At 41.1% G+C, this 23,037-nt stretch overlaps 1 protein-coding gene across 1 annotated transcript; it reads right to left on the bottom strand.

The window, feature by feature from the left end:
* Positions 1-543: 543 nt before the first annotated feature.
* LOC128499975 (sulfhydryl oxidase 1-like) lies at positions 544-16,824 on the bottom strand. The gene is made up of 12 exons (XM_053468976.1): positions 16,451-16,824; positions 11,990-12,090; positions 10,868-10,916; positions 9,667-9,763; positions 9,375-9,465; positions 7,453-7,598; positions 7,228-7,362; positions 6,854-6,983; positions 5,231-5,353; positions 4,991-5,144; positions 2,549-2,725; positions 544-1,548 (listed from the first exon to the last, which is right to left on the bottom strand). Exons 1-12 carry the CDS (start codon positions 16,692-16,694, stop codon positions 740-742), a joined length of 2,256 nt encoding a protein of 751 aa, XP_053324951.1. The 5' UTR covers positions 16,695-16,824; the 3' UTR covers positions 544-739.
* Positions 16,825-23,037: the final 6,213 nt, after the last annotated feature.

The raw sequence follows: 23,037 nt of genomic DNA, 5'->3' as shown, positions 1-23,037 counted from the left end.
AATCATCAAACTCTTTTTAAACCTGACACGGCAAAAATGCTTAATGAATAATGAAATTAAAGACAGCTTGTATAATTGATCTAATTATTGGTAGTCCACCCACACCCATGTTTAAATATATACCGTAATCTGACTTGGCAAATACAGTATGTACCCAAGGCATTCTCTTGGACATCTTTAGAAAAGCATTTATTTATGCAATGAAACAGTACTTGGAATTTATGCATTGTGATAGCAGATTTCAAGCACATGCATAGATCAAAAGACCATCAAACACCATTGTTACGGCTCTACATTCCTTGGGTCCTTTGCATGTAGCCCTGTAAGCACAAATACTATTTTCTGTAAAACTACTTATGCATATAAGGATTTGTCCCTATATTATGTATGCTATGTGGATCAAATTATGAGAAAAATGTCAAGGGAATAAAAAAATGGATCCACGAAATTCAGTTGTCAAAGTTTAACCTTAAGAACCAGTTATTCAAACAAATTCATACGTATGTCAATAACGGCGCAAACCACGAATAATAAAAACACAGAAACAACTTAACTATTTATTAAACTTTAAGGTATCAGTTAAGCTGACACAACTAGTAAAACATCTCTTTGGGCCTAGGATGGACAACCCATGTTAGCATAGAAATTCAATGGGTTTAAAGGCACTTTAAAAACATGTAACAGTTCTCTCTGCAAAATACAGAACAGATTGTATTGTTCTGGTTGGAGAAAGTCCACTTCACACTTGCAGATATGAGCACCGTTGTCGGAGGCAGCGTGTCCTGAGACTCATGTAAAGGTACATGGCAAGTAGACACATGCTGGAAAGGAAATAGAGAACCACGCACAGGCTGATGTCCAAACGAGAGAAGCCAACCTCCAGCATCTTCACCCAACGGCCTTTCCAATTCACCTCCCCACGCTCCACCACCACACCAATAAGGTAATTGGCGTCTACTCCTCTCTTTAGTAACCGATCTCTCACAGCAGCTTCATCAAACTCTGCATCACGAGGTTCTACAAGGGTTTTTGGATGTAGAGCATGGTTTCCCTTGTGCAGGCTGGAGTCCTGAAGAGATCTGCTTGGAAACATATTAGGTCCGTATGAGTCTAGATCTAGAATTTCCTCTTCTACTTGCAAATGGCTCACATGCTTCATCTTTATTATACTGGGCCTCTGATGCGGATGGGCCTCTGGTTTTTTGTCATATGCATCGCTCTTTTCTTCATCGTCATCTTCTCTCGGATCATCAAGCGTGTTCTCGGTGTCATCACGGTTCTGGATTATTTCAGACTTCTTCTCCTCATCCGTAACATCTCTCTTATCCCTTTTTTGGGTTGCATTGTGTGCCGTTTTCTGTTTTTCCAGCAGCACTTCCTCATCTTCCAGATACTCATCTGCTAGATTTTTTTTGCCAAAATGAGCTTTCAGGAAATCTAGAACGCTGGGGAGGTTCCAGGACATATCTGCTTTGGACTGGCAGAGCGGGCAAAGCGCTGCAGTAGGCCACTGAACCTTCGGAAAGGCTGGATCTTCACTCTGTGCACCTTTGAAACAGATAGAGATGGGTGAGCAGTCACAAGCAAACACAACATATTATTTAGCAAGCCAAGCATTTCTAAAACTCTTGTTACCGTATTACAACAAAGTAATTGTTTATTATAACTCTGTTTCAAGCATCGATCCAAAGACACAATAATATAAAAATGTTATATATATATAGGCTTCAGTTTTAGATGGAGTCGATGCTTGATAACAACCAGAAAGGGTTGAGAAGTTAAATAAAGGTCACTAGAACTTTGCCATCAACAAGTCCAGTGGTTCTTATTTGTCCTCAATGAAATACAAGTATAGTTATAGAAATTTATAAACTTTTATAACTGCTAATTAGAAAAATGTTGTTATTTAAGACCATTTAAAAGTCATCAATGAATGACAGAATTAAAAAAAAATATAAACCCCATAAATTATTTGAATAGTCCTACAGATGCAGTAATAAGTTAACGTAGATAGGCCTTTTGTGGTCATAATGGTCAGGGGTCAGTAGGTGGCGCTATAATAACAATTTTCAAAGAAAAATAAAATGGTATCAATAACTTGTCCTTTAACGGCGAAGAAGGACATTTTTCCCCCAAAAAGATATTTAAGGGTAAAAAAAAACTGTGATTATTTTATTAGTGATATATATGAGAATACCACAATGTAAAAATAAATTATACAAAAAATTATGAGCGTTAAAAAAGTTTTTAAAATTTTTCTGTAACAAGAATAAAATAACTCTGCGTGTAAAAGGGAAAAAACTTAAATTACTTAATTTTCCAGATCCAGTGTATACATGAAATATGGATTTCTAACTCATCCGGAATCTGTTTATATGTTTATTTGGTGTCCTGAACTATAAAGTGTAAGATTTGGGAAATTAGACAAGCAAGCTTTAAGCAACACCACTGAAAAAAAGAAGGTTTCACGTAAAGAACTGCTAAATTCTTAATCCCACTGGATATGGAACAGCAATCGGGATGTGAAACAGAGCGCGTTCTCCCTCACCTGCCAATCTCTTATTCACACGGTTGTGTCTTTCCCACAGCCACACGATGGCTTCATCCAAAGAGCGGACGTTGCGCATGGACTCTTGTGCCATACGTTCAAAATGCTGGGCGCATTCTCTGCAGCCGAAGAAATGCTGGACGTAGCCACGCATCGCTAACAGGACCTCCCTGGGAGCTGCAAACACAGAAGAAAAACGCATGAGAGGCGATACATGAATCACATTCCAATTACTATATGATTACGCAGCCACTGGCAGTGAAATGGTGTACTAAGAATATAGGAATCCACGAAATCAAGCTAACCAAAAACTCCAACTGAGTCTTTAAATAAAATGTCAAATATTTAAATTGATCGAAAAAGTAAAGCGGAGCTGTCTCCTACCCGCCAAATCTAAGCACAAGACTTTCAGGGCAAATGTGCAGCCTGATTCCAATTGGGCCACATTTTAAAAATCATAGCGATTCCTTGACATTTTAAAAAGTAATGAAAATGTTCTAGAAATAATGAAGCCACTCGTGATCCACTGCAAGCAACACATTTAAATTAATCTGTACTCTCTGCTAATTGAACTCCTAGCAAATGTATAGATCAAGCTCGTCTAAAGTTTTAGGTTGACGAGCGGCTTTTGGCCACAATTCTCTCTGATCTATCAAAAGTATATAACGCCGGCAACTGCTTACACTGCAGAGGGGATTGTGGGTGCCTACTGACAAACACATATAGCTAAAGCCTTGATACAACTAACTTTTTTACCTATACATTTGCCAGCAAAGTAACTTGCAAGACGTGTGGAAGACAGCTGCTGTCTTAAAATTAAAGCCAATACAATAAGATAACAGGACTCTGCTTACACCTGCAATGTATATTAATCCTCACATCATATAAGACTTACCGTAAAAAAAAAATGTTTTTTCTTTCCTAATCTAATATCCAATTGAAATATTTTTATAGATTCAAAAAAAAATATGGCATGCCGTTTTCCTTCCTTTATTCTTCCATATAAAACGTGTTACCAGTATTAGCAGACTATGAATAAGAGATTCAGCAGCAATGTAATTATAATGGTTTGCATTAGGTAAAGAAATCGGGGTAATATATGTAATCAAATGCAATTCATTCTACTAAGCCAGAAGATAATTACATCATTTCATTTAAAAAGATCCTTTTTAATGGCATTAAGCATAGAAAATTGTTCTGGAATAGGTTGTCCGTTTTAGGATTATATTTTTGTCTAAATACTTTACGGCTGGTAGCAGCCACTTAAACCCGAAATCCTTTTTAAAGTTGATCGTTTTCTTTTGATTTTTACGTCTGCGTTAAATCACATTGGAGGTTTTAAAGGAATACTTAATGTACATCGATCACCGAGCAGGGCAAAACGGAGCGGTTCAATAAACGTTAAGGATCCGCAGCGCAATAATGCGCTTTGCGTGGAATCGGAACGGCGGCATAAACAAATGATCCTCGAAGAACGAGTCCGACAGAAGACGGATAGATTTACTGATCAGAAACTTTTGACCTGTTCATAGAACTGAGAAGTCTCCCTTTGCCCATCCCAGCTATTTGCCATTGAGGACACGTGTTTGGCTGAACATATCCCCCGACACATGATTTATTTACCGCAAGTCAGCTCCAGTTCTGGCTTGGTGAATATCAGAATTGGCGGTCCAACAAGACCCCCATAAGAATGTGTAGAAACTTTCTTGCTTCAGCTTCTCTTTAAGGTCATTTTTTTACATTTTAAAGTACATTAATATACATTCTCCTTTGGTGAGGCTGTCCGGGACATTAAACTTTCCCTGTAATGCTCTTTTTATGAACATTTATAAAGAAATGTAGAATTTTACAGCAGAGAGGAACTATATGGCCCACATTATTGATATTCCTAGCTCACGTTTTATTCCCCATCCCATGCACGCTTTAAATATTCCCAATGTATTAACGTCTACCACATTACACTTCTTCACCACCCTGTTACTTAAACATTTTCTAACATTACACCCTAAATGTGGCATTCTATGACTTTGTCTCCAAAACAGAAGACATATCTTTGAGAAATATATTTGGTTCCAGCAATTATATTGGGATAAAAAAATCTCCCAGGAATTTAGCTTTGGACAAGCAACTAAAATGCAATTAATCAGATATGAATGCATAACACACTGTATAAAAACATAAACAAGTTAAAAACTGTAGATTTCAATAGGAAAGGGTTATTTTTCTCTAAAAAGAAATAGTGTCCCGTTTATGAAATACATAAAATATATGGTGATGGGACATCTAACCGCGTTATACATTCTCAGGTTCAGGTTCCTTGAAAGAGTAATGTGAGTCACCCCAAAAATATTTTAGGGGTAACAAAAAAAGGTGTTATCTGTAAAATATGTATGAATAACCTGGATCAAGAATGCTATGAGAAGGTGTTCTGGCTGCACTTACCGGGTCTAATTCTTCCCAGGGTTGCTACTTCAGATGCCTGGACTGTTAGAACGTGGAAAAGGGTCCAGAGGGAACACGGAAAGCCACGGAATTGGGGCTTGGAACCCTGACATCCAACATAGCGCACATCCGATGACAGAACAGCTTTCTGGGCCTTGGGATGGAGAAACATTTGTAAGTGGCTAGAAAATTATTATAGCTCAATGTAAATTACAGGTCAGAAGAATTTGGGGTTCTTACCTGATTTTTGTTGTTGAGAACATCCTCAAAATCCTTGTATGAGACTTTGGTTTTAGCGCGGGCGCGCAGCCAGGAATTAGCCGAATTCAGTAATGTACGCAGATACGGACGGGCAGGGAAGTACTGGAAAAAAGCAAAGAAAATTCATAAAACATAACGTCTCATAACAAACAGGGAGTATATAGTTACAGAAAGCCAGGGAACCAACTCCACCAAAGCCTTTCTTTACCTTAATATCTCGTCAAACAAGTGTTGTGTGTATTGTGAGTCACACATTAGGTGTTGAGAGGAAGAAGTGTACACTATCGCCCCAGAACTTTGTTCCACATACCACTAAAACATTTCTAAACAAAAACAGGACATCTGGCGTTTGCAGGCGCGTTCATTGAGTTCTCATAAGGGCAATAATCTTTTTTCATCGAGTCTTCCAGCTACCCACCACAACCCAAGAGAGAAAAACTTTGGCAAAAGCAACACTGCACAACGGTAAAAGGGATTGCAGCGCATCACAAAACAATTCTCATCTAACTATTCACAAATATGATACACATAAAGAATGTTTATTATTATTATCATTATTCTTTACTAGGTATAAAGCACCATGGCACTCTGCATTGCTTGAAGGCTGATGTGTAAAGTTTTTTATGCTGGGTTTCCAATCTTTAATCCGGTTGCAGACATGCGATATAATGTGTTTTCCCCAGATTGCGTCTTATATCAGAAATTGTGTATTTTTGGGGAAGAAAAATGTTTTTGAGAACATACAGTAAAACACTGCCCTCTGGTGGCCACTACAAGAAATTCTAATGGCTGCGGCTAATACCAGGGATCCACATCAGTCACTCAGTTGAAACATGCGCCCTCATCGCAGGATACAGGAATTTAACACTTGCTTGACACATTTAAACATACTTAGACCGGGTTATCCTAAACAGTGCAGTGAAGTGAAGTGTACTTCGTAAGACGGTGTCATTTTTACCAGCGTAGGTGCCACGTTCAGCAAAACACGTACTCGAGAAAACAATTCCTTACAGTAAGATACGGAATTCACCAACAAGCAAAGGGTTCGATTTTAGAATATGTATGTATTTAATTAAGTATTCAACTGAAGGAGTAAATCGTGTCCTTCTCTATTTCCCAAAGGGATGGTACAAATCCACACGATTCTAATTTGGGTTAATTGTCTAGTAGGCTATATCGGGACGGGGCTCTTCCTTTATTGATGCTCTGGCAGAGAACGCTTTTTCAGAACCCAGATTTCTAGAACATTTGAATACTGTGCGATACACCAAAGTACATACTCTACCTGAAAAACACACACCTTAAATCAATACGCTTATCTAACCGCTCCACCTAGAACCATGTCAACCCTCTAAATGTCTACAGGATAACCAAACAGCCCTGAGCAAAATATCCCTCAGCTTCTAAAATGCAGAAGGACTTATTCACTAAACTGTGGTTTGCATCCAGACAGACCAACCACAGGCAATTTCTCCTGCAAGAACGGGCATTGTAATGCATCGTGAAACTCTTGGGGAAATCTTGCTGTTTTAATATGCATTGAGCTGCTAATTCCATTAGCAATTGAGCAACATGTTTAATGTTTAAACAACATCCACTTACCTTTCTCAGCACATTGATGAAATTGGAGAGAGCCTTAAGTCGCTCCCCATCCAAGGTCGCGAATCGAGCAACCTCCACCCTCAAGGAATAGTGAAGAGCCGACTCAAGATCTGCCATGTACACCTTGGCGCTAGAAAAAAAGTATGGAAAAGATATAGGTATCCTGGTAAAATCCAGAATATGGCGGTTCAGGTCGGCATTCAGAAAAAAATGAATGCTTAGTATTCAGAGCATGAAAAAAAAAGAATTCTTAAGAGGATGAGTGAAAATATTAAAAAAATATGCTGGGGGTTACAAGAACAACAGGTAAAGCAGGTATTAGATAAGAAATACTAGACAGAGGACCTAAGTGAGATAAAGAGGATTTCCTTTACCTGTCGGCCTGTCTCTTCGGTGATTCAGTAGCTACGAGAGATGTCTCCGACCATCCGATGAGAGCGTGTTTTCCCCTCTGCACTCCGGGTAGTGAACGCAGGAATTTGGCATACGCCGAGCGAGTCTCTTCCCCACTAACAGAGAGACCCAGTAAAGATCAAGAACAAACTACTTAAAACAGAGATAAGAGGAAAAAAAAACAACCAAGGCAGGAGAATACTCACAGGTTAATTCTGCTGGTAGATCCGTTCTTAGAAATCAAAAAACCAGCGGGGAATGAAGATACGTTGAACTTCTCCACCAAGTCAGTTTGGTCTTTAACTACCCTGCGTACCGAGACACCTTCGTACTGAACCATATCCAGAGCCACCTGTAATGACAGATCGGGGGGGTTCAGACTCAGCAACAATTCCTTTCAATAAACATTAGCTGGAAACAAGCTGCTCGTAGATCAATGGGTTCTCGCGTGGTTTCAATTAGCCTGCACCCAGGAGGTTAGCGTATTAAACCCAACAGTACTTTACATCAACCACAGCTACGGGCTCTGTGATTCACTGCCAGCCAAACGCTCTACAGCTGTTTGAGATCCGCACCGTCTGCGGCTGGCTTAGGATCATAGGATCTACAGTCAATATTAACCTATACCGCTGCTAGTATGAAAGCATAGTGAACAAATATAAATATGGGTTATGAACAGGAGCAGGGCCGGCCTTAGGGGTGTGCGACTTGTGTGGCCCCACAGGGCGCCATGGCAACAGGGGCGCCTGCCCGGGACTTAAATTAAAGCATCGTTTTTTTTGTTTTGTTTTGTTTTTTAACTTTATTTAACATCCTCCATATTAAATAAAGTAGTTTTAACTTTATTTAACATGGAGGATGTTAAATAAAGTTAACACAAACAAAAAAACCCGATGTTTCAATTTAAGTCCCGGGCAGGGGCGCCGAGCGGTTGCTCGTGAAGTTTTCAGCGACCGCTCGGCGCCCCTCACTCTCCGTGACTCCGTCGTGGAATTTTTCCAGCGCTCAGCTGTGAAGCGCACCCCGCGGCAGATCGGGAAGACGGACGCCTCCCACTTCCACTGTAGGACTCCGGCAACGAGGTAAGTAAGGATAGGGAGAAGGGGCAGAGGGAGGGGGCAGTGAGGGGGGGCAGTGAGAAGGGGTAGGGGGGGAGGCAGTGAGAAGGGACGGGGGGGCAGTGAGAAGGGGCAGAGGGTGGGGCGCCAGAGGCGTAGTCCGCACAGGGCGTCAGTACACTTAAGGCCGGCTCTGAACAGGAGCATGCATATAGCAAAGGCAGGTTCTCAGCGGAAAGTACACACTACCCTTCCCTGCGCAAATATCTTTACTTTTACTTTGTTTAACCCCAGAAGTATTCTTCTAGAAATTAGGCTACGCTTTCTGATTTTTGAAATTTGTTATATGCCCTTATTTTTGTCAATAAAGTACAAACATTTAAAGGCATATACCACTTTTTCTAACTCTTTTTGGTAAATTTGGCATGTTGAACCCAAAGTGACCATATAAAAATAAATATTATTTTGAAAGCAGAGAATATAGTTTATTTTTTCATGCACTCTTGCATATTTATGTGTTTAGCTACATCCCCAGACTACAGAAAAACGATAGATTTGTCTTCTAGTTAGGGAATTACAGCGTCGGGGCATGTCCATATCATGCAGCCATTAATAAAGAGTCTAATGCAGAAATCTGGCACATAATTGTACAAAAAAACTTGGACTGTAATCATTTATTTGCAAGTAATTTCTTTTTTTATTTACTTTCAGTGTCAATTTCAATCTGCAACCATTCACCAATATTAATTTCCTACTAATGGAATGACACCCATACACCGTAATATAATAACAATAAAAAAGTAGAGCTCTTGTTCTACCTGAACAGCTCCAATTGTTTCCATGTTAATAATTGTCCAGAGTAGACAAGGTGTTTCAAAAATACTAATATAGCTTGAGGTTTCATGTTAGGAAATCTTTTCACTAGCTTTAATCTTTAGAGCATCATCCATAAACATTTGACATCTCTAAATTATGGAGATTAGTAGAAAAAGTTACTGAAGGCTCTTTAAAGGCTTGAGAAGTATGAGACATTTCGGTTATAGAGATATATATAGATATATATTCCTTACCTCTCTACCCATGTACATCTTCGCATCCTCAAATATCACAGCCAGATAAGCCTCATTGTTGTTTGCGAAGAACTGCTCCAACTCGGGGGCGCTGAAAGAGATCACTCAATCACACATTGCATTCAGCGAAGGTCCGCACCACATGTTTAGAGAACGCGACACTTGCCCGATTTAGGGTTTCTGATTAACCACAAGTACCACGGTTGCACAGTGGCAGGTGGCGAGACATATTAAACGCTCTCTCCTGACTTGGAAACAGTTATAGTTACAGTGTAACCTATCCTTACATTACCTGATTGGTTCCAAAGGAGGACACGCTGGTGGTGGGGACTCCTTCTGCTCTTCCAGTCTATCGATGATGTGCTGTCTGATTTCTTGTACAGACGAAGCTGAGGAGAGTGGACATGAAACAAACCGGATTCAGTGAAACGAGGTATGCAGTCTGACCGTACGATCGTTAGTACACTTTACCCGCGTCTACCATCACGAAAAACAAGGTAACAGAAAAAACCAACAGCCATGCCAAGAAATAAATACCAGAAGGGGATTAATAGAAATAGAAACAAATACAGAGAAGTCTCAGGTTGCTTAGAGCAGTATTGTTCTAAAGAGATGCTGCGGTGCTCCCAAATTAACGCACATTTTTACAAGCTCTTACTTTACAGCATTTTTTCCACACACACATTATATATATATATATATATATATATATATATATATATATAAATTAAATCTAATGTACAAGTAGTGTAAGGTGTTTCAAAAATGGGCACATGAAAAAAGGGTGTTTTGAAACCTACAGCACTCTGCAAAGGTTTTCTCGAAGGAAATCTAATGAAGGGATTTTGTCACCTAAGCAGGGTAACAACGTGAATCAAAACTATCTATACAGCAGAATGCTAAATAAGTGTGTGACACCTCGTAAATCAAGGGGGTAAAAGGCTGTAAATTTGCTGGATACATCCCCTTTTGGGAGATCACCAAGTGGTGCTAAATCCTGATCAGGTATTCTTCAGGACAGCAATCCATTTGCATGTGAAGCTTTATGATAATAGCATGAATAGGGGCCGGTTCGGACATATTCCCAATTCATTTCTCTTTGATTTGTAAAGCCATTTGCACCGTGTAGGCCGCCCTGTATGCTCCACACCATCTGTATGTACAGATCGGGTACAGAGCTCCTTCAGGGAAACTGCCGATTCACTTGAACTCAAAAATTTGGGATGTGCCTAAAAACTTGCTTCCTTTACTGAAACAATATGTATTTTTGGTGGGATTAACTGTGACTATTTAAGATAATTCTTATAATAAACAGATCATATAAAGTAGAGCGACAAACAACAAAAGAGTATTAGACACGGAGACAGACTTGGTAGCAATCCAGAGGAAAAGGATATAATGAAAGAAATTTTTTTCCCTCACCCATAAGATAAACAAAGCAAGATTGCACAGACATTCAGAAAATAACTGGGAAAAGGATTTAGTTACCATACCTGGAACTCGTACACCCTCCGAAGGACTTCCTGCAAACGCTTTAAAGAACTGGAAAAATAAACAAGACATTTACTGGTTTGCACAGATTGTGTAAGAATGTCGAGGGACAGACGGGACAGACGGACAGACAGACAGACGGGATGGGGCAGGCAGACAGACGGGATGGGACAGACAGACGGGACAGGCAAGCAGGCGGGACAGAGCATGGTTCTCAAAAGAACGTATAGGGAGGCAAAGCAACAAACGAACAGCTGTATATACCGTATTGGCTCGGATATAGGCCGCCCCCGTATATAGGCCGCACCCTAAAAGTTTGGTGCTTTTTTAAAGAAAACGTTTTTTTCTTTAAAAAAGCACCAAAAAAAACCATGCTGCCACTCTGTCCCCCCCCCGAGATATGCTACCACTGTCCTCCTCCCCCCGAGATACGCTACCGCTGTCCCCCCCCCGAGATACGCTACCACTGTCCTCCCCCCCGAGATACGCTACCACTGTCCTCCCCCCCGAGATACGCTACCACTGTCCTCCCCCCCGAGATACGCTACCACTGTCCTCCCCCCCGAGATACGCTACCACTGTCCTCCCTCCCCGAGATATGCTACCACTGTCCTCCTCCTCCTCCCCCCCCGAGATATGCTGCCACTGTCCTCCTCTGCCCCCCCCTCCTCGACTTACCGGAGCAGACTCCCGAATGTCTTGCGGGGCCGGCGGGGGACATCTACGCAATACGCGTATGCAACTTCCGGTGCCGGAAGTTGCATATGCGTATTGCGTAGATGTCCCCCGCCGGCCCCGCAAGACACCCGGGAGTCTGCTCCGGTAAGTCGGGGGTGGGCAGAGGTAAAACGCATCGTGCGGACGGTAGACAACCTCCCGTGCCGGCACAACCCCGCCCCCCGTGCCGGCAACCCCCCCCGCTGCGGGGGATCTGTATCGTAACCCTGCTGCCTGCCCGGCGCTCGGGACTGCATGTCCCGGGCGTCGGGCGCTAGACCCCGAATATAGGCCGCACCCCCACTTTAAAGACTTAAAGTGGGGGAAAAAGTGCGGCCTATATTCGAGCCAATACGGTATAATGAAAGGACAGAACAAAAATGAACCGCCACGTTATAGAACATTACCTGAAGTGTGGGGTACCCAGTAACCCCAAATTCATTGCAGGTATTGCTATTTGACTCCTCTGCACAGTCTAGTACAGCCAGGTATACTGCCGGTCTCCAATCTATGAAAAATAAACACAGGTACCTTTTAGAAAATATACACTAATTGTTTGGGCAAAAAGGTCAAAGGAAAAGCCAAGACGACCAGACAGACAGAAGTATTTACTTTAACCGCGGTCTCAGCTGCCTTATGCCTCGGTCGATAAACCGTAGAGCAAACACTCTGTTTCCTGAGCTGAAAACATACCTTCCAAATGTTCACCGCCCTTCCCAGAGCGTGTATAAACAGTCATTATTATTATTATCTTTTATTTATATAGCGCCAACAATTTACACAGCGCTTCCTACAGACCCTACATTCAAAGAGACGACAAAACCAGGTAAAGAAGGCTCTGTCTCCGTAATAGTGAGAAAAAGGCATTGGTCACCGTGATCAGGGCCGCTGCTACCGTGTATCTGTCCTCGGACAGCACTTGAGGTAAATTCATTAAATGGACAAAAGTATTGGGACACCTGACCATTACATCAACAGGGACTTTTATGACATTGCATTCTAAACACAAACATTAATATGTAGTCGCCCATTCAATTTCTGTATTCATTCTAGATCCAGGATCAAAGTAGCCACAAGTTTTTTCTGTATATATTGTTATTATATAATTTGTAGGGTAGAGATTAGCTGTTATATAGAATAAATCAGTTTTTTAATATTTGGGTCTATAAACCAGTTATATCGCAGCTTTATCCAATTACCCATGTGACATCACTAGCAATTTTGCCTCTGAAATTCCTAAATTCTGCGGCTTATGCTTTCACTGTAATTATCTCGGAAATTTGGCAGGGTCCCGGGAGCGGTGGGTCAACGCACAGCATGTTAAGCAAATAGGCCTTAGAAGATCTGTCATTTTAGTCTTTCCTCTGAAGGTTTAATTAACATAAAACCACAAAGATTTTAGAAGCTTTTTTTTGGTTCCTATGGCAACAACCTGCTGGTGTACCACATGACAATTAATTGCTCCTGGCAAAAATTCTAGCAATTTCCTTCATTTGTTCACCGAGAAAGCGCTGGAGCTAACTGCTGGAAAGTATACCCCACGCAAGGAACGCAATTCCTGCTTGGAAAACGGCTCTAGGAGATGCAAAGGGACAAAGAAATATGGGGGATTTTGCAGAATGCCTAATTTACAAGGGGGGAGACCAGAAAAATGTAAAAGGGACCATGGAGCTATCATTTGCATTTAAAGTTCACAAGATGGCTGGACCATCAAAGTAAGAGGAACAGCGCCTAAATACTCAACGAGAACCTGTCCAGGAATGTTACGGGATGGACCTGAGAGTGCTGTTGGGAAACATTTCTAAAAATGAATAAAAGTACAAACCCCCACAGAGGGCTCTCCCGCTGACACCGTGAAGGAGCTGGCAGTGTTTACTGTGAGAGCCACCAAGACCTCTCCGCAGAGGACAATATATATCATTTCTTAGCAGGAGGCACCAACAACAGCAGAATGATTTAACGGGTCACTTTGTAAAGAAGAAATGGATTAAAAACCCGGTGTAGACTGACTCTCAGTAGAGTAAGTGTGCATGTATGTATGTATGTATGTATGTATGTATGTATGTATGTATGTGTGTATGTGTGCATGTATGTACATCTTCCACTAAACACACCGTTGCTGTTTAAAAATGATCTGACTGTGCAGTAATGATCTATTGGAGTTTGTTGGAGAACAAAACCAAGGGCTATGAAAAATTGGCTCTTTTCTCCAGAAAATATTGTGCAACATAATTGTGAAACCATTACGATGTTACAAAAACAAAACAGACTACTTCAGCCTCCTATATATTTTGCTCGGGTAACACCAGGTAACCCCCCCTTATCATTCCTCCTTTAATCAAGAACAGACTGAATCAACCTTAGATAGCTAAAGAACCTACAGTCCACCCAAACATTTACAACTATACAAACGTATAAAGATCTATTTTATTTTATTTACCCACAATCTAAAGTGTGTGTGAGTGTGTGTATGTATGTATGCATGTATGAGTGTGTGTGAGAGTGTATGTATGCATGTGTATATATGTGTGTGTGTGTGTATGTATGTATGTATGTATGTATGTATGTATGTATGAGTGTGTGTTTGTGGCGTTAGATACACCTTTCTCAGCAAACTCTCCGTCAGTGTGTGAGTAACTTGTTCCATTCCACGTGTGCAGTGAAGTCCAAACATGACATGGGGGGGGTGAGTCTAGCACACAAAGCCTAATCATGGATCTGTCCACACATTCCAGACGGCAAAAGTAACTTTTACACCGTTTCCTAAAATAAGATATATGACACTCACTTCCAGACAGCAAGACAGGGGGATAAATTCACTGGGATATAATGTGAGCAGGGAAAGGACACATACATCTACGGGAGAACATTTCTGCCAAAATACAGGCGATATACATAGAGGAGGGAAGATATGGGAATATTAACTCACGTAAAACAAATATCACTCTTACTTCTGGTTAAACCAGGTTCATTAACTTGTTGCGTCAGCCATAAAGTTAATATCACGCAGGCAAATAGAGTGGAACAGTTTAGAAGACTGTTTGTACAAAAGGTTGTGTCTTCCGTACTCTGATGTAATCGTGGATCATGACATCACTGCTCCAAAGTTACCTCAATTCACAATCTCTATTTCACTGTGACTTTCCGCATATAACAGTGTACACAGAGGCACAATTCGAGTTCCAATTGTATAAAACGCCGGAAAAGAAGACCCAAGTATTTTTGAAAGCTTACAATCTAATGTCATCCAATTAGCAACTCTTTACGACGCGTGGTTCTTAGGAAAGCCTTAGAACCCCAGTAACTCAAAGAGTTAATGCTACGTACCACCCATGTGTCACTTTGCCAAGTCCCCACCGAGATGCTGCAGTAAACAGCGCGCTGGAGGACATCTGAATTTTAAACGTCTCCAAAGAAACACAAGGGCCGTGTAATTCGGAGCAGACGCTCTCTCCGGTCTCTGCCACACATTGCCAAGCCCATTGTTTGCCGAGAAAAACAAATCTGTCGGTTCGCTAGATCCCACAAACATGGGGTTAAATAGGAACTAAATTAAAAATAGACGTCCCTTTTCATTGTGATTTAAAAAAAAAAAATTAGGATTATTCTAAAATTCCTAGAGTATAGGACGGAGCCAGACCATTGTTGTGTCCCGTCTACCCATTGTACAGCGCTACGGAATCTGATGGTGCTATGTAAAACAAATAATTATCTGCTAAGGTTTGATGTACATATCAGAGAGAGCGATGAATGTTTTGTCCGAGAGAATACGGTCTTTTAAAGTTTTACGTTCTGTCCTTTGCCCTCATATATCAACCTGAGGATCACCACGAAAGGTCCTGAGGACCACCTGGTGGCCTCTGAGTACAGACGGTGTAAAGTATAATCCTTGTTTTCAAGGAGAACAAATTCCCGTAACTTGTAACGGTCTCTTGTCGGAGGCATCCAATGCCTTACGGTGCCAAATAAGCCAGGGGGGCATGCGGAGTATTGTCCTGCTGGACACACTGGTAGAGAGAGTTCTTGTTTGTTTGTTTTAGGCAATGTCTGTGTGGGTCACGGAGATATCTCAATCACCTGTGTACACGGAAAACGTACCGGGAAGAGACGGTTTGCCATAACGTTTTAGGCTGAACTAGACAAAAACCAGGAATTTGGACATTCAGTATAATTTGACTGCTGGAACTTTGGCTTAATGTCAGTGGAGGCATCTCAAAGGTTCTAAAAAACGCTAGTCTTTTGCATTCTGTGTACATTTATCCAGCACAGTTTAGCAGACATGGTATCCCCCGTCAATGTGGAAGTAAGTATGTGTGAGCGTATATAGCGCATAAACACATTAAACCTTTTCAAATATAAAACATGGCAAACCCTGCTTCTACCGATCACCGAACTCACTAAAGACTACGGAACAGATGGGCAGATGTAACCACAACTATAAGACAGAAGTTACGCAGGGCGTCTGTGTATACAGCGCTGTGCAATACGGCAATCAGGGATAAGATATGGAATGGGATCATCTCTATGTGTATTAAGCAGTTTGTGTGTCCTAATCCCTCATATACATAAAGAATGATCACAACGTGTCAAACCACTAAGGGGCAAGTACGCCCTATCATAATGTATTCGTGTGTATTGTACCCCGGCCATACTCTCTGTATAAGCACCATACTTCTTACACCACTCTTACTATACATCTCCTTTATTACACTTTAGATGAGTATAACTTGCACATGAGTTCCGTGTTCCTGGATATACTGAAAATACCTTTTATACATGATCTCGCATTATATAGATATATATACCGGTATATACAGTAAAAGTCACTATAGGTATATGGAGGATCATTTCCACGGCCGGCTGCTCACCTTGCACATCCCGAGCCAGCGCACTCCAGGTCGGTCTGAACGCCGCGCAGTGTCCGCACCAGGAAGCATAAAACTCGGCGAGCCAGGAGCTGCTGGACCCGAGCAGGAGAGAACGGGTCGCCCCGGCCAGGGACACCAATGGCTCATCCGGGGAATAGAGACCGCCCCGAACCTGGGACACCGCGACCGCGAGAATGAACACTGCCGCTACGGACACGCTCCAGCATCCCGGGCCCGGCATCATCACTACCGAGTACTGAGACTCAGTAGGACACCGGGCCGGGAAGAAATCACCGGGGGTGGAGAGTCTGAGATCCGCCCTGTAAACACTGCGAGGAGGAGACAGACTGTGAACCCAAAACGGTAAACAAAACACCGCTAGACTGTCCTACTGAGAGACCGCTGGGGTAAATACACCAGCCCTGTGCCCAGGCTAATAGACTGCTGGGGTAAATACACCATGACACCAGCCCTGTGCCCAGGCTAATAGACTGCTGGGGTAAATACACCATGACACCACCCCTGTTACCACACTAATAGACTGTCCTACTGAGAGACCGCTGTGACACCAGCCCTGTGCCCAGGCTAATAGACTGCTGGGGTAAATACACCATGACACCACCCCTGTTACCACACTAATAGACTGTCCTACTGAGAGACCGCTGTGACACCAGCCCTGTGACCAGGCTAATAACTATCACAAATAGTAGTAACGTGACGTGTATTTAATTCAGCAACGAGGGCAACGTTTTGACCTTACGAAACACACCCGTTAGTGAATACATCCATGTGGGAAGGTGATGGCTTCACGTGTGGAGAAGAAGCTTGGCCCTTCCTCTAACCGTGGGCACCTCCTGCTTGCAAGTGTTATGAGGTTCTTCTGGGAAAAAGCGTGGCTCCGACATGGACCTGGCTCTGAATTAGCAGCTCTCCTGCTCCTTTGTCCTACTGCGATAGGATACTAGGTCACCCCTGCGGGCTTCCAAAACGTCCTAAATGGGATATGGGCCCAGAAAACTAGAATGCACATGTTCCAGTTTTGCCCTTATAGCTTCCTCAAAAAAATGCATGAACCAGGCATGCGAGGCCTTGTTGGAACTGGGGATGTTGGTGAACACAATTTGGTGTTTTTTTCTGCAGTTGCACATATTCTATACAAAATATAATATTAAATCTAAAGCAACATTGCAACATATGCAAAAAAACCCCACAAAAATATAAAAATACCCAAAAATTTGGCAGCAATTGGCGATAAAATCCCTGTTTGAAACGTGTCAAAATGACCCTGGTTGTACACATTGACTTATCTACTGTTCATAAACATATAATTTTGGGGGGATAATCAGTATCTGTGACAACTAGCATGCATGGCTTGCAATATTTGCCATAAACTGGTCAAAATAGTGGTTTCCAAATCAGGACAAGTTAATATATTTTGGATACATTTTTCCCATTGGTTCAATGTGTGTACAATTTGTATGTATACAAAACTGTTAAAAATTTTGTTTTTTTCCATCCCCCCCACCTTTTCACATTTATTTCAAACAAAACAATGTACTACCCAGATTAATATGGTTTCAAATGAAAGTCCTACTTGTGCTGAAAAAAAACCAATATATGATTTGTTTGGGTGCACTAATTCATAAGAGAGAAATTCCAGTTGAAGAAAGACATAGCAAAAACACAAAAACGGCTTCTGGCTTTTAGCGCAACCTTAGTAACAAAAACCCGGTCCTGAAGGGGTTAATCCGGCAACATATAGGTGAGGTTGGACTGTCATCGGCTGAATTTAAAGATTGCAAAACGATTAGAAATGGAAGAACGTTGGGGAATAAAAAAAGATTCTGCTACTCAGCGGAGTCTCTGCTAATAACAGGTTTAAGGCCGGCTTAGTGCAGTAATTTGTGGTTTTGTGTGATATTTCTTCCTAGATATGTGATACATCATTAAGCGAGGCGTGCTGTGCAGCCACGTTGTTGCAGGTTTGGGACAACTTACTCATTGTCATAAAAAAAAGCAAAGCCACGGCCACAAGGGAGATCTGCGGCGTTTGCTGAACTACTCCCATGACCTCGGGACAGCTTTCTGTCCGACCAACTAATGGAAGAGACGAAGCTCAGAAATAGCTGGATTTATACCGTTAGGACTATTTGGACTTTTTGTAGAAGAACACATTTCATTTGTTTTTGGCAAATATGTTAAACATTATTAAGTGTAGATCATGCATTAAATATTTGGAATATACTTAAAGGTGCTGTTCCACCGATGTTGTGGAATTTAGGTTTTGTACCTAAACGCAGCATTAGAAGTAATACCCCCAGTGCTGTCGAATGGCCAAACTGTACCTGGAATTTCTTTAATTGTGTAAAGGTTTGGATAAAACCTTCAGGAAAATGAATGCAATGCTTTGGTCGGCTTAACATGCTAGAGGTCCAATGTTTTATCTAAGTGGAACAGCCGCTGGAGGCATCTAGGTAAGATATGAGGTCAAGCCACCGCGACAAATAGATGATATGCCTGGAGATGGGCAGGATAAAGAGATGATGGAAATGAAACATGGATGGAGTAAGTATTGCTTTGTATCTAACAGTCTCAGAAATTCCAAGCACATGTTTGGATCCACAGCTTTGGTCAAAGACTTTTTGGCATAAGCTCTCCTTGATTAGTGTAAGAATACAATTGTTTTCAATTAAAATGATTTTGAATTACAATACAGGAATATGATGACGTAAGGCAGGTTTATATTTCTGATCTGGGTGTTGTAGAAGTATATGGAAGTATATGACATAAGGTTATATCGTCTACTTAGTGAAAAGTTGACTCATTAGACATGTGCTTGTCTGCACTTCCAGAAGTTGTGTGGCCTTCAAATGACTTAATCACAGCCTGAACTTTATCACCGTCAACAAACTTTCCTAGATCAGCGTCCATAAGACATGATATGCATAATAACGTGGTTATACCGGTCAGGCGAGACTCAAAGGCTTTAAATAAGTGTTAATAATGTAGCAATCTCTAGGGCGGAGGTGTTTTAATTCAAAGTCATGTCTTTCTTTTAGACGAGTCTATGGCCTTCCATGAACAAAAGAAGGGGTGAGCTTTGTGTCGGTTTCCACAGATTGCCCTAAAATGCATTTTTATAAATTAAGTATTTTACCATGTGTTATGCTTAATACAGATTTCATTACACTGAAATGGCACCTTTCACTCCTACTTCAAATAGTTCTAAAACATTTCAACGATTCTATAAATTAATTTCCATCGAGAAAAACAGAAGAGAAGGAAAACCAAATATACTTAATTACAGGCGAGATGGAAGAGGTGGAAATTGCTTAAGATCCCCCATGTATAGACATTCAAGAAAATCCATGGACAATCCATAAATTGTTTGAATGCAAATGTGAAATTTGATGTATGAAAGATCAATGATATGAAGTTTTATCTGACATAGCTTCCCCCTCTGGTCAGGAATGGACTCTAGGAAGAGGACCACACGCCTTAACTGTTTATTATATGGCTGTATCCTTAAACTTTATGATATTTCTGTGCGAAACATGGCTTCTTTTGGCTTGGTGGCGAGTTAGAGTTCCTTTGTTTTTGATGGATAATCAGTAAGGTTAAATCGTCCATCTGCAGTAGACCATTTGCATCACTGCCCAGAAGGCCCTGGCCATTAACATTCAACAGCCATGACCTCTAGCATTTGACGACAGACACGTATGTACTGTATGGACATGACTAGTTGCATTTATTTAGCATAACTTGCAACAGGACGATGGCCCTTCGAGGTTAGCATTTCAGTTGGGATGCTTAAGTTAAAGGTCAGCTCCCACTTATTAAAGTGCTTTGACATTAAAAATGTGTCTCGTTACCTAAAGGCGGGCTGGCGTTATATGATTATTAAGCTTTTCAGTAGTGAATAATATGGATGCATTTTAATCCTTTGCTTCTGTTTCAGTGATTTTATTTTACTAGCGGGATAAAAAGTCTGGATGATGAGGATTATGGAAAATACACCATATCGAGGGACAAGCTCACAGTGTGTGGTTATGGGATTTGTAGAATGTTTGCACAATGTGTGTGAATGCTGTGTAACGAGCACTTCAGTGGGTTTTATAGTGTTTGTGTGACTTGCATGCATGATGCACTTGGTTGTTAGAGATCTGTTGATCCATTGTATGGGCTCAAGCCCCAGATATTGAGCCTAGAACACCCCGACCATTAGCACCACCATGTTGTAGGCTTTTTGCTATTTAGAGTTATTACCAAAGAAAATCTTAATTCACAGTTATTTTGTTTATTAGTAAACCATAATCTTTCCAATAAAGCATTCTGCAGCTGAGAATATAAAGTTCTGCATACGGCACAACTATACAAGACATCCAGTTCCATGTGGACTATATGATCTTTAGAACGGGGTCTTCTGAAGAACTCTAACCAGAGCACAGATCATTCTGTGAATCTGGTGAATCTGCTGGTGAGGTCAATGAACAACAACTTATTTTTATACACAACATACCTGGCTATTACAAATGGCAAGATTCTCTCATCTGCAGGCTTTGCCCAACGTTTGACACAACATACTGGACAGCGTGGTGAGAGGAACCAGTGCAGTTCCTGAATGTCTTCCAAAAAAGTGACATTGAGCAGCAGTCAGGAAAGCCGCTCTCTGGGTGATTGCCCATGTTGCCCAGCTGTAGGTCCAGCCGTGTGGTAGGTGTCTCATGTCTTCGAACACCCTGTTCAGAGAGGAAAAACATTACAATCATCCTGATGATCGTGACATCCAGTGTTTCACTAAAGGACAGCATAAAGATAGGGATAGTAATAAGATAATTGGTCTTTAATTATAATCCCTGCTATGGATGCTCAGAAACCCATTAAAGTTCCCTACGGCCACACTAGAGAGATTTCAGTAGGAGATAATTATATAAATATATATTTAAGTGTAAGGTGAGTGCAAAGGTATTACTTTGCCCTAAATTATAATTAATTGGGGTGTGTAGATGTTTCCAAAGCATAAAAGCAAAGAAATATATTCATGGCATTCTCTTCTGTCATTGTTTTAGGGGATGTAGACAGAGGGATGGCAATGGGGCAGGGATTTATGGGACTTATGGGTCCTACTGATTACTAATATTTAGGTAACATATAAAGGTATTTAGAAGAAGAATGTATCTCATTCACAATATTTAATTATATATTTTATGTCTTAACTATGACCACTAGAGTAACACCCAGTGATGTCAGATGTATACTTTTAGGGTTCATTGATTTGAAGGTATTCTTTACACCACTTTGAAGTGGAATTAACATCTCATTTTCTCTGTGTCAGCTAGGAGTGCCACAACAGTAACATTAATATCTATGTAAATTAACCTGGAACGATGGAGGACCTCCTTAAAAAACAACAGTGAAACATCGGATCAATGGATAATTGTTTTAGAAATGAAATCATTACTGAAAAGATAATTTCTTGTTCAGTTCAAGTAATTCAAGATCTGTCATTTTTGAAATACATATCCAGAGGCTTTGCTGTTAGACAAGCTCCAACAAGCAAAAAGTATTGTAAAAAATGTGTATTTGGCTTTCCAGCTGATCACATACTTAGAGACCTAAATGCACACAGTGGACCGTTACTATGTGATAAAAAAAAGTCTAGATTTCAAACAATGTGGGGATCATGGGCTGCTTCAGGAGACTGGAAGATCTCACCAGTGAGTTGTAGAATTGCCCAATGATAGCTCCCATGTACCCAACTCATTCTGTATTGAAGCTGAGAACCACAATGTGGCATCATATTTCAACATTCTGCTCTAATACATCATGAGGCGACTGGACAGGTGGATGGTCCTGCCCTGTCTCTACTTAAAACTCTAACTATGTAACGTCCCCCAATAAAGGTGTCCCACTTTGACCAGCTGAAATGTTGAGAGCTATACATAAGTCACCTAAGTCACCTATATGGTAGAGCTATCCCTGATTGTGATTATACCCCTAAGTTCCTGCCTAGTACCCACTTCCAAAATGTATTCATTTATGTTTCCATTTAATAGCTTATTCATGGACCATTTTGTGGTTGTGACAATAATCTTTGTACCTTGGTGCCCATGGAATGTAAATTCTCTCTGGAATCCCACTTTCTCAATCAATCAGACCCGAGCAGTTCCTAGATCAGTTCCTAGAAGACAAGGTCCCTTTTAGTGTCAGTTATCATATAGTTTTTAGGCGCTGCGGTCAGTTCAGTCCAGAGCAACATAAGATCTGATTGCAAAGACAGTGTGTACATTAAAGTGAATATGACTCAGACCAAGTTCTCTTCCATCTTAATTCAACTGTTACTGACATTGTCATACATTTGGTCTCGGTTGCGCATTTTATGGAGACTACATTAGGCTAATTTCTCTCTTTCACATTTAATCAGAGAATAAAGTTTACCACTTTTCCCTTGGGAATCAATGACAGGTTACATTCTTTTCTCTGTCCATCTGCAGCTTATCTGGGGCCAGGGACCTCAATCGCTGTAGACTTGACCAGTGCATCTGCTTACTTAATGGCTTTCCTTAATCACTCTTCTGTGAATTGTA

The sequence above is a fragment of the Spea bombifrons genome, chromosome 6, assembly GCF_027358695.1.
Source record: "Spea bombifrons isolate aSpeBom1 chromosome 6, aSpeBom1.2.pri, whole genome shotgun sequence".
Taxonomy (NCBI): Eukaryota; Metazoa; Chordata; class Amphibia; order Anura; family Pelobatidae; genus Spea; species Spea bombifrons.
The sequence above is the reverse complement of the archived record's forward strand: the minus strand, read 5'-3'. Positions and strand labels throughout refer to the sequence as shown.

Bases quoted from the DNA above. Each gene is read 5' to 3' on its own strand.
- LOC128499975 (XM_053468976.1), bottom strand. From the start codon at position 16,694: ATGATGCCGGGCCCGGGATGCTGGAGCGTGTCCGTAGCGGCAGTGTTC. The intron at 10,917-11,989 runs GTAATGTTCTAT...TTATTTTTCCAG, and splicing joins CTGGGTACCCCACACTTCAG to TTCTTTAAAGCGTTTGCAGG. The intron at 9,764-10,867 runs GTATGGTAACTA...CACTCTCCTCAG, and splicing joins GGAGGGTGTACGAGTTCCAG to CTTCGTCTGTACAAGAAATC.